The sequence below is a fragment of the Chlorocebus sabaeus genome, chromosome 8 (genome assembly GCF_047675955.1).
Source record: "Chlorocebus sabaeus isolate Y175 chromosome 8, mChlSab1.0.hap1, whole genome shotgun sequence".
In the NCBI taxonomy this organism is placed as follows: Eukaryota; Metazoa; Chordata; class Mammalia; order Primates; family Cercopithecidae; genus Chlorocebus; species Chlorocebus sabaeus.
The window spans coordinates 7306010-7318804 of record NC_132911.1 but is presented as its reverse complement, the minus strand read 5'-3'; the positions used below and the strand labels follow the sequence as shown (position 1 = coordinate 7318804).

General features: G+C 38.2%; 2 protein-coding genes across 6 annotated transcripts in view; one reads left to right on the top strand and one right to left on the bottom strand.

Moving 5' to 3' along the window:
* Nucleotides 1–4719, top strand: part of ANGPT2 (angiopoietin 2) — a 61654-nt gene extending 56935 nt beyond the window's left edge. For both annotated transcript variants that reach the window (XM_007961602.3, XM_007961603.3), the window contains exon 9: nucleotides 3753–4719. In XM_007961602.3, the coding sequence (XP_007959793.3) occupies nucleotides 3753–3913 (161 nt within the window). In that variant the 3' untranslated portion in view covers nucleotides 3914–4719. The remainder of the gene's footprint in view (nucleotides 1–3752) is intronic.
* The window catches only part of MCPH1 (microcephalin 1), a 240000-nt gene that overhangs the window by 141849 nt on the left and 85356 nt on the right, over nucleotides 1–12795 (bottom strand). For all 4 annotated transcript variants that reach the window (XM_007961604.3, XM_073017923.1, XM_037985351.2 and 1 more), the window contains one exon: nucleotides 6898–6975. In XM_007961604.3, coding sequence (XP_007959795.2) covers nucleotides 6898–6975 — 78 coding nt within the window. The remainder of the gene's footprint in view (nucleotides 1–6897; nucleotides 6976–12795) is intronic.

The window sequence follows — 12795 nt, the reverse complement described above, 5'->3', positions numbered from 1 at the left end:
ACAAAAATTACCCAGGCATGGTGGCAGGTGCCTGTAATCCCAGTTACTCCTACTCAGGAGGCTGAGGCAGCAGAATGGCTTGAACCTGGGAGGAGGAGGTTGCAGTGACCCAAGATCATGCCACTGCATGCTAGCCTGGGGGACAGAGTGAAACTTCATCTCAAAAAAAAAAAAAAAAAAAAGAAAAAAAGAAAACGTTATTTTTCTGATTTTTTAAAAGTTTAGAAATTCACTGACAGGAACAAACACTACTACTTAGTAACTGAGACAAGAAAAAAGTCTGACAAATGCTGTCAAGTTAGTTCTTGAAAAACACTGAAAGATTTAAAGTAGCAACAAAAACTCTGCCAATAGTGCAAAATGAATGTAAAGAATAACAGGAAAAATGGGAGGGTTTAATTTCTAGAGAACATAAATCGTGTCTGCAAAAATTAATATGTTACCCACCCAAGAAAACCAAAAGTAAGAACTATGGTCAACATATTTTATAAATGAAAGTTACTACATTAAACAAATGGATGACCCAAGTTATGATGCATTTACACTATAGGAATCATTAAGAGGGCTGGGCGTGCACACTTGTAATCCCAGCACTTTGGGAGGCCAAGGCAGGCGGATCACCTGAGGTCAGGAGTTTGAGACCAGCCTGGCCAACATGGCAAAACCCCATCTCTACTAAAAATACAAAAATTAGCCAGGTGTGGTGGCGCACACCTGTAATCCCAGTTACTCAGAAGGCTGAGGCAGGAGAATCGCTTGAACCGGGGAGACAGAGGTTGCAATGAGCCGAGATCACGCCACTGCACTCCAGCCTGGGCGACAAGAGTGAGACTCTGTCTCAAAAACAAAACAGAACAAAACAAAAAAACAAACAAAAGAAAACAAAACAAAAAAAAGCATCATTAACAGTCAAAAGGAAGATTTAGTAATGAAAATAATATGAAATTTGTTAATCTTCAAGTCTTTAAATTTCATGCCTTTTATACTGAAAGAATCAGGCCTCATAAAAAAAAAAAAAAAAAAAAGAAAGAAAAAAAAAAGCAATCCTCTGTTTCCTGAGAAAGTATGACTACTATTTGGTAACACAGGTCCTCCCTACTAACCATGATTACACCAATGAGCAAAGCCCTCATACTGATTTTGCAAAAGCTTCTTGTTTCCCTCATCCTGGCACAATCATCCTTTTTAAAGCTGAACAGCAGGGAAAGTGGTCAGGTGGAGGAGCCACAGATACCTAGGGCTTCGTTTCCTGTCTGCCCTTCCCCCTACATGCTGGACCCAGCTCTCTCCTTGAGAAGGTTGTGGTTGTTAGACCACCCGTATGTGGTGAGCTTCTCAGGAGAGTAGGAGAATCGCATTAATAACCAAGGAAACAATATATTTACTTACTCAAATCAAGATTTAGGGGCTGAGAATGTAATTGGAAAAGAGACTGAGGAGAGGAAAAACAGTCCAAGAGAGAAAGTGGAGTGGTCTTGCCTGTGAAGGGGTCAAATTCCAGCCAGTGGTCTGGACCATTAATGAACCAGCCTAATGAGCAGCTCCATTCTGCATGGACACCAAGTTCTCTAGTCAGACAAGCTCCAGAAGAGACTGACTTATGAATCTGTCAAAGTGCTGAATATGTGAAGGATTCTGAATAGAACACACAAACTTCCATCCAATCTGCATTCATCTGAATCAAATGAAGTCACTGAGCTGTTACCACCAGGAAAGAATGTAGGAACCTGGATGAAATAACTGGCACTCACAAAGCAAAGTGTAAACACAACATATACATAGAATATATATATTCTATATATAATATAACATATATTATATATTCTATATATAAAGGATAGTCTATATATACATATATAAAGAATATACACATTCTATATATAAAGAATATACATATTCTCTATATACATATATAAAGAAAATATATATATATATATTCTCTTTGGCATCAGAGTTTTTATTTAAGAAATAATACATTACAGGTAAGGCTAAAGAGGCCCTGCCAGTGCCATTCCCTACCTGCTGCTTGGGTCGAGGTTAATTCACTTTATTAATTTTCCTACATATGGAGATATCAATCATAATTATTTTCTGTATTTTAAAAATTAATATAAGGAGTATCATACTGTATGTGTCCCTCCAACACAGTGTTTTTTTATTCAGATTAATATTGTAAAATCAAGGTTACAGCAGTCCTCGCTTCTCCTTAGGGGAAACATTCCAAGATGTCCAGCAAATGCCTGAAATCACAGACAGTATCAAACCCTATGTGTTTATTTTTTCCTGTTCACACATATTTATGAAGTTTAGTTTGTAAACTAGGCACAACAAGAGACTTAACAACAATAATAAAACTGAATAATATACAACGTATTGCTTCCAATTTCATGGATATAAGATTTGTTCTTCTATAGATCTTAGCACCCTTAGAGTACGATTTTGTTCTCTCATTAAGTCAGGAACTTTCACCTTTTCACTTAAAGGAAGCACTTTACAGCTTCTCTTTGGCATATCTGAATTGCCAGCATCATCACTCTTGCACTTTTGGGGCCATTATTAAGTCAAATAAGGGTTACTTGAACATAAGCACTGTGATACAGCGTGGATCCACGCGATAGAGGGGATCATTCATGTTCTGGGAGGGAAGAAGGGGACAGCAGGAGATTTCATCCCGTTACTCAGAACAGCATGCAATTTAAGGCTTATAGATTATTTCTGCCGCCCAGGCTGGAGTGAGTGGCGCCATCTTGGCTCCCTGCAAGCTCCGCCCCCCGGGTTCTCGCCATTCTCCTGCCTCAGTCTCCTGAGTAGCTGGGACCACAGGCGCCGCCACCGCGCCCGGCTCATTTTTTTGTATTTTTAGTAGAGACGGTGTTTCACCGTGTTAGCCAGGATGGTCTGGATCTCCTTACCTTGTGATCCACCCACCTCAGCCTCCCAAAGTGCTGGGATTACAGGCGTGAGCCACCGCACCCGGCCCCTGCTTATAGATTATTTCTAGAATTTTCCATTTAATATTTAGAGCCGCAGCTGACTTCAGGTATCTGAAAGTGCAGAAAGCGAAAACAGCAGATAAGGGGGGACTACTGTGTTGCTTTCTCTTACAAACCCCAGCATGCTCCTGTTTTTGGCCAAGACCAGAAATTAAGGTGTAGATGGGCTTCACTCCCACAGCCCCCGTGCTGGGCACCTCTCCTGCCCTGGCTCTAGCTGAGTGAGCGCACACTCTCACTTTAAATTTCCTCTTTGTCTCTGAAACATAGAGACTTCCTTTTTATGTAGCTCCACTGAGTACTTAATAGTTTGGGTTAAAGTTCAATGAAAAAAATCCTTTAATAGAGCAAGGGGAGCCTGAGCAAGTCCAGCCCACCATGTTGCTGGGACTGGTAAGTAATCCTGGTTGAAGGAGAGTTTTCCAACTGTGCCTCAGATGTTTGCTTATCCCTGCTGTAAGTGTGTACACACTGGGCTTACCAAATAGGACTGTGGAGAATTCAGGCCTCTCCACACAGCATAAGGGAAAAGGTGGAAGAACACTTGTAAAAGCATTTACAGTAATAAAACTGTGATGTCATGGGCGTACAGCTGGAAAACCATCCCTCTGCCAGTGCACATCCTATACTCACAATCATCTGCATGTGCCTACTCCACATGCCTGCAGCGTGCCTGCTGGCTTAGCTGAGTATTGCTGTCTTCGTTGTGGGTGCTGGCATCACCTAGTTCCTAATTCCTTCTGTGTTTTACTTTCACAGGCTGGTGGTTTGATGCATGTGGTCCTTCCAACTTGAACGGAATGTACTATCCACAAAGGCAGAACACAAATAAGTTCAACGGCATTAAGTGGTACTACTGGAAAGGCTCAGGCTACTCGCTCAAGGCCACAACCATGATGATCCGACCGGCAGATTTCTAAACACCCGAGTCCACCTGAGGAAGACTGTCTCGAACTATTTTCAAAGACTTAAACCCAATGCACTGAAAGTCACGGCTGCGCACTGTGTCCTCTTCCACCACAGAGGGCGTGTGCTCAGTGCTGACGGGACCCGTGTGCTCCAGATTACAGCCTGTAAACTTTGTCACTTAAACTTGCATCACTTAACAGACCAAAGCAAGACCCTAAACATCTGTAATTGTGATTAGACAGAACACCTATGGAAAGATGAACCCGAGGCTGAGCATCAGATTGACAATTTACAGACTCTGCTGTCACAACGAAGAATGTTATGTGCAAGTTTATCAGTAAATAACTGGAAAACAGAACACTTATGTTATACAATACAGATCATCTTGGAACTGCATTCTTCTGAGCACTGTTTACACACTGTGTAAATACCCATATGTCCTGAATTCACCATCACTATCACAATTAAAAGGAAGAAAAAAATCTCTAAGCCATAAAAAGACATATTCAGGGATATTCTGAGAAGGGGTTACTAGAAGTTTAATATTTGGAAAAACAGTTAGTGCATTTTTACTCCATCTCTTAGGTGCTTTAAATTTTTATTTCAAAAACAGCGTATTTACATTTATGTTGACAGCTTAGTTTTAAGTTAATGCTCAAATACGTATTTCAAGTTTATATGGTGGAAACTTCTAGGATCTCTGAAATTATCAACAGAAACATGTGCCATTTTAGTTTATATGCAGATTGTACTATTTTTTTCTGCCTGATTGTTAAATATGAAGGTATTTTTAGTAATTAAATATAACTTATTAGGGGATATGCCTATGTTTAACTTTTATGACAATATTTACAATTTTATAATTTGTTTCTGAAAGAACTAATTGTGCCTTGTGATAAGGAAACCTTTGATTTTAATGATGAGGAAAATTATACATTTCATTCTATGACAAAGAAACTTTACTATCTTCTCAACTATTCTAAAACAGAGGTGTGTTTTCTTTTCTAGTAAGATATATTTTTATAGAACTAGGCTACAATTTAATTTGTAGTTGAGAAAAGCCTTCTATTTAAGAAATTTACGGCCGGGCGCGGTGGCTCAAGCCTGTAATCCCAGCACTTTGGGAGGCCAAGGTGGGCAGGTCACCTGAGGTCAGGAGTTCAAGACCAGCCTGGCCAACATGATGAAACCCCGTCTCTATTAAATAATACAAAAACTAGCCAGGCGTGGTGGTGGGCGCCTGTAATCCCAGCTACTTGGGAGGCTGGATCAGGGAGAATTGCTTGAACCCAGGAGGCGGAGGCTGCAGTGAGCCAAGATCACGCCACTGCACTCCAGCCTGGGTGACAGAGCAAGACTCCATCTCAAAAAAAAAAAAAGAAAATTTGAGAACACAGCTTTATACTCAGGATTACAAAACCATAAACTCCTAGAGTTTTAACTCCTTTTGAAATTTTCATAGTACAATTAATACTAATGAACATTTGTGTAAAGCTTTATAATTTAAAGGCAATCTCTCATATATTCTTTTCTGAATCATTTGCAAGGAAGTTCAGAGTCCAGTCCACAACTAGCATCTACTATACGTCTGTCTTTACCTTAAAGTATTCTACCATTATTTTTTCTTTATTCCATTTTAAAATCTAATTTATTTTACGCCAACTTCTCCCCACTCCCTTGACGTAGTTTTAGAACACATAGGTGTTGCTACATATTTTGAGTCAGTGATGGACTCTGGCAAAGTCAAGGCTCTGTTTTATTTCCACCAAGGTCCACTTTTCCAACAACTATTTAACTGAGTCAAGAACCTCCCTACCTTAGAACTGTATCTACTTTATATTTAAGAAGGTTTTATGAATTCAACAACAGTATCATGGCCTTGTATCAAGTTGAAAAACAACAGAAAATAAGAAACTTTCACAGCCTCAAAAGACAACAATAAGTTTCTATGATATTTCAATGACAACAGTGATGGATACCTAGGCAGGGAAATGATAATGCAAGAACAACTGGCAACAACACAATTCATATCAATTTTTCATGTAGGCAGGTGAAACAAAATTCAAGGACAAATCTCATTATGTCATTGGGCATCATATATAATCTCATGACCGAGAATGGGGGGAATTTGTGTTTTTACTTTACACTTAAGTTCCTTACACAGTATTTCAAACAAACAGTTTTGCTGAGAGGAACTTTTCTCTCCTTAAGAAAACATTTATAAAGCTGAAAGGAAATCAAACAGTAATCTTAAAAATGAAAACAAACAACCCAACAACCTAGATAACTACGGTGATCAGGGAGCACAGTTCAACTCCTTTTTATGTTTTAGCCATACGGCCTACTCAAACAGCTATATAACAATACGGGTGGCAGATAAAAATCACCATTTATCTTTCAGATATTAATCTTTTGAATGAATAAACTGTCACATGCAAGTTAACATTTTTGAACATGAAAGACAACTTCCGCACAATTCTATATCCAACCAAACCTTAAATTACCCACTTAATTATTACTTCATCTTAAAAAAAATTAGAACCCAGAACTTTTCCATGAAGCATTTGAAAGTTGAAGTGAAATTTAGGAAAGTCATAAAAATATAAAGACTGTTATCACAGCACCAGCAAGCCATAATTTTTAGATCTATCAGTTCTGCATAGATCTATTAACAGTAAAAACATTAAGCAAGATATTAGACTACTTGCCCAAGAATTCAGTCTTTTTTCAATTTTGTTTTTCTCAATTCTGAGGACTTTAATCATTAAATTTTCTTTGGACTGCATTCCTGACTACTTTTTGCAGAATGGTCTCACGTTCTCACATTTGTTCCCACAAATAAATTGATAAAAGATGTTAAGTTCTGTGAATGTCTTTTTAATTATGGGCATAATTGTGCTTGACTTGATAAAAACTTAATTCTACCCTTACGTTTGTAATAATTTCTTGAGAACACCAAATTGCGTTTACCATCATAAAACAATATCTGACTTACAGGAGCTGCAGGGAAGTGATTAGACAGTTCGAATGGCTCCTCAGAAATCCAGTGACCCAATTCTAAAGACCATAGCACCTGCAAGTGATACAATAAGCAGATTTATTATACATTTATTAGGCTTAGCAGGCAATAAACCAAGAGTCACTTTGAAGACACAGCAAAAACAAAACAAAAAATTCAGCAGTGATACACTCCGCAGATCTGAAATAGATGTGTTCTCAAACAATAAAGTCCCTTCAGAATCTTCATGTTGCATAAATGTTATGAATATTAATAAAAACTTGGTTAAGAAAAAGTCTCAAAACAAGAAATCTGAGTCACTATTCTCATGAGGCCGAATATTTAAATATCATCCTGTTTTTACACAATGAAATATTATATATATATTTTTAATTCCAAGTTTCTAATTTGTGAAGTTTTATAAACAGTCCTCTATAAATATTCCAGACTTTTATTAATTAAAACAGTGAATTAACAGAAGATGGATCACAAGCCTAAATTCAAAAGCAATCCCTTTGGCTTGCGACTTTGTTTCTAACATTGGCTAATACTTTCAGAAGTCCCCTGGAATACACTTGAAATTCCTTCCCAGACTTTGGAAGAGTAAAATGTCCCATAAACAAGCTATCATCATCATCATTATCATCATCATTATACTCTGAGTATTTGAATCCCCACACTTTTAAAGGATCAATACAATATTTTCCTTTTTAATTCAGTAATATCTGAGGTTCTGCAGCCATCTCTACTCCAGGACCAAAATCCCTGAAAATCTGTCTCTATACGGCCGAAGTTTAGAGCTAAAATAATAAAGCTGGATTATATAATTCCTGTTTGTTTATTTGTTTATTTATTTATTTATTTTTTGAGACAGACTCTCACTCTGTCATCCAGGCTATAGTACAGTGGTGCAATCTCAGATCACTGCAACCTCCACCTCCCAGGTTCAAGCGACTCTCCTGCCTCAGCCTCTCGAGTAGCTGGGACTACAGGCACCCAGCACTACACCTGGCTAATTTGTTTTGTATTTGTAGTAGAGATCAGGTTTCCCCGTGTTGGCCAGGCTGGTCTCGAACTTCTGGCCTCAATTGATCTGCCAACCTCAGCCTCAATGCATGTTATTTAAGGAGATATACTAACAATATGTGAGGCTCCCCACAAACTCATAAAATTAACCCAGAAAATAAAAGGTAAAAATCAGGTTCATTTCAGACAAGAGGCGACATAAAAGAACAGTGCAGTGAGAAATACAATGGACCAGTGACAGCAGCCAGGAACCAGACTTAAAAATGCGTGTGGCGTTCAAGTTCAAATACAATCCACATTAAAATGTCAACCGAATTTAAACAACCTTATGGAGAAAATTTATGTCCTCTGAATTTAGCCCTTTCTAAATGTTAAGAAAATAAAACCATAAGAGGCTAAAGTAGAGTTCTGGTCAGTAAATTAATTAATTTACATAGGCATCCCAGGAATTAATATTGTGTAGAGATAGGAGAAAACACTAATTGAGTTGTATTAAAATCATCAAATCAGAAATACAGTGTAAACATTTTGCTCCAGTAGTTTCATCGGCCAAACACATCTTTACCTTAATAGAGTGTTCAAAATAGTGAAAATCTACTTTGAAAGAGCACAGGTAAGGCTGTACACAAACTTAAAAACAAAAGGTTGGCTCAACATATTTCTCATAAGAAGGGCAGAGTGAATTCAGCATCCACTGCATCGGGAATTCAGCATCTTGTAGGTAACACATTACATAATGAAAATAGTGTTTTTTACATTGTAATATTATCATTCATAAAACCCAAACCTTGCTGATGAATGTAAACAGTAACTACATCTGTGAATAGAAACTGCTTTATTTCTTCCTGTCTGATTTGTACGCACACTTTATTTCCCACCTTATTACACTGGGTAAGACCCTCCTGTTCAAGGCAGGGAAGGAGCAGTGAGAGCATTAGAGTTCTTTGAACAGCTTTGTGAGGCAGACTTCTTCAGTTTATTGTGGTATAGGATATCATAAAAACCTAAAGTGTTCAACGTAATGTACCTATGTTCAAATCAATGTATCTATTATGTTAATGTGTCTATGTTCAAATTAATCTATAGAAAGCACAAGCTTTTTTTCTGTCTTTATATTTTCGAAGCCACTTTAGCTTCATAGCAAAGTTAAGAGGAAGGTACAGAGAGCTCCCATACACCTCCTGCCCCGACACATGCATTTCAGTGTCTCCCACTGGAGTGCTACATGTGTTGTACCCAGTCATCCCATGTTGACACATCATTATCACCCAAAGTCCACAGTTTAAATTACAGTTCCTTAGAAGTGAAAAGCACATACTATGATGGAGTACTGGTGCTGGCCAGTGGTTGCAGTGCTTCCCTAAGCTCTTTTCAACTTCTTATTTCTTCTTCTTTTCTTTTGAGACAGAGTCTTCCTCTGTCCCCCAGGTTGGAGTACAGTGGTGCAATCTTGGCTCACTGCAGCCTCCGTCTTCCAGGTTCAAGCAATTCTCCTGCCTCAGCCTCCTGTGTAGCTGAGACTACAGGTACACATCACCATGCCTGGTTCATTTTTTTCTTTTTTTTTTAGTAGAGATGGGGTTTCACAGTATTGGTCAGCCCTGTCTCGGCTTCTCAATGTGTTGGGATTACAGGCATGAGCCACTGCACCCAGCCCTCTCAACTTCTTATTTCTCAAAGAATTACAAATATCTGAGTGATCAAAAGGATTACTGTTAAACATCGGTAAATGTTACATCTCCAATTAGGATCAATCACATTAATTTTTATTTATTCATTAGCTTATTAGTATTTTCTTAACTGCCTAAGAAATTTTCTTCAGCCAAAACCAAAATTTATTCACAAAGTATTTCATAAGCAAAAGCACTGAACAAGGTATTCAATTTTTGACTTCTCAAAAAAAATTTAAAGAGGGAAAACAACAAGCAATTATTTCAATGTCTAAGTGATGAGAGAAAACTTGGCAGTGGGGGGGAAGGCAATCTGTAAGAGGGATTTTAAGTTGGGCTTGAAAACATGACCCCATTTAATAATGACTCCCTACTGGTATGAAAAATACAACTGTAACACGAAGCTGGTTTAACTCACTGGAAAGCATTAATGATTGTGTTGAAAACATTTATTAACATTCACAATTTTTGATAGGCAACATTACTGTTAATCATAACAGTAAATTTATTCCACATTTCTAAATAGCCTGCCTTATCCAAGCATACCGCCCACCATACTGTGAAATTCAACTGCAGTTGTGGTACTAAGAATACCCGTGGGAATGTAACCGGAAAGGAAAAAGGCGGGGGGAGGGGGGCGAGGGGGCGAGGGGGCTTCCGTGTGGCAAAAGTCAACAATATTCTTTTGCATACAAAAGACTCCACGCTGTGTAAAACAGGGGTCCTGGTACCAGTTTGTGGCCTATTAGGAACCAGGCCACACAGCAGGAGGTGAGTGGCGGGTGAGCCAGTGAAGGAAGCTTCATCTGTATTTACAGCTACTTCCCATTGCTTGAATTATCACCTGAGCTCCACCTCCTGTCAGATCAGCAGTGGCATTAGATTCTCATAGGCGCGTGAGCCCTATTGTGAACTGTGCATGCAACGGATCTAGCTTGCACGTTCCTTATGAGAATCTAAAGCCTGATGATCTGTCACTGTCTCTCGTCACCTCCCAATAGCACTGTCTAATTGCAGAAAACAAGCTCAAGGCTCCCACTGATTTTACATTACGGTGAGTTGTATACTTATTTCATTATATATTACAATGTAATAATAATAGAAATAAAATGCACAATAAGTGTAATGTGCTTGAATCATTCCGAAACCATTCCTCCCTCACCCTCTCAATCCCCCAGTCCCTGGAAAAATGGTCTTTCACAAAACTGGTCCGTGGTGCCAAAAAGACTGGGGACTGCTCGTATAAAATACCACTTGATTAATTAAAAATCAAATCTGATAGTTAGAAACTTGTCCCACAGATGTAAGCCATAGGAATGTAGCTGATTTCAAACAGTTCAAAAGTATGTTTTACATTCCACTTTACTGGATGATACTTTAGGAGTAAAGTTAGACATATCTTTAATTTAATCATTGAAAGTGATTGGGGTGTTTCTACCACTGTCTCCTCCATCCATCTCTCACTCCACCGACTGTGGTAAAAAGTGTGGTTGTAGGTGTTTATGGAAGGTTATTTATTATAAGAGGTTTTTTAAAAATTATTTACATTATTTATTATAAGAGTAACAAAAGTAATAATTATTAATTTGTTACCAATTTAAGCTAACAAAATGATAAAAATCAAATTACAAAGATTTTTCTCATCAGATTTTATAGATCCTTTATCTTAGTTGTTAGGGTAATTGGTTTTCTCAAACAACATTTATGAGAGTTTGCTAGTTTGTATGCTGTTTTGGATTTTTCTAAAGAAAGAAGAAGAATATTTGTGATTCTTCCCCAACTAGACAGTGTAATATACTGGTTAAAAGCACAGAATTCAACAACTGGGTTTAAACCAATGTCCACCTTTTTACAGATTTATGACAAGGGGCAGGTTAATTCTGCCACATGAAGACATTATGTATCATTATTAACTACATAAGTACCCATGTAGTTAATGAAATAGTATAGCAATGAAGTTATTTCTAGGTTATACTGAACTTCAGGAGAAAAAATTGGGAATGTTAGTGGTACAATTTTTAACAACAAAATAATAGGGTACTTACGTCCCAAGCATTTTCAAGTCAGAAAATAAAGAAGGTCTAGTCTTCTGAAGAGACCAGCTTGAACTGGCAAAATTTCAAGGCAATAATATCTGTTCCAAAATAAGCTATTCTTCTGTATTTCCAACACATCTCATAGCATCAAGAAATGCTTCCTATAATTCCATAAAGTTCTTTTAAAAATACAAACCTATTTAGTAGTTGTAGTCATGCCTTAACAAAGCAATTTCCCACATGTGATGACTTTTTTAAGTGAGGTGAAATTGGCATAATATACAATTAACCATTTTAAAGTGTGCAACTCAATGGCATTTTGTATCATGATGCTGTGCAACCAGCACCTCTTTCTAGTTTCAAAACGCTTTCATCACCCCAGAAAAACATCCTGTACCTGTTAAGTAATCACTCCCCATCCCTCTCTCCCCTCCATCCCTGGTAACTTCTACCTCGTTTTCTATTCTATGGCTTTACCTATTCTGGATATATTGTATGAAAGGAATTATACAACATGTGCCTTTTGGGTCTGGCTCCTTTCACTCAGTGTGTTCAAGGTTCATCCAAGTTACACTTTTAATGAAGGCTAGTGATCGGTGTCAAAAATGCTTGTTGAATAATAACAGTATTTAATATTTATTGAGTGTATACTGAGTACTTTATTTAGGTAATCTTTCCATTCTTTTACAGATAAAGAAACCGCCTTGGCCGGGCACGGTGGCTAATGCCTGTAATCCCAGCACTTTGGGAGGCCAAGGTGGGTGGATCACGAGGTCAGGAGATTGAGACCACGGTGAAACCCTGTCTCTACTAAAAACTACAAAAAATTAGCCGGGTGCGGTGGTGGGCGCCTGTAGTCCCAGCTACTCGGGAGGCTGAGGCAGGAGAATGGCGTGAACCTGGGAAGTGGAGCTTGCAGTAAGCTGAGATCGCACCACTGCACTCCAGCCTGGGGGACAGAGCAAGACTCCATCTCAAAAAAAAAAAAACAAAAAACAAAAAACTGCCTTACCCAAGGTTACACAGCGACGGTGTAGCAGGGTTAGCAGTAAAATCCACTGCCTTATCCACTAATCTTTTCAAAACACATAGCGGTCAGAGAATGCCCATGTCAAGGTTTACAGCTATAGAAGATAAAAAATATTCTCTAGGCTATCTTTGGA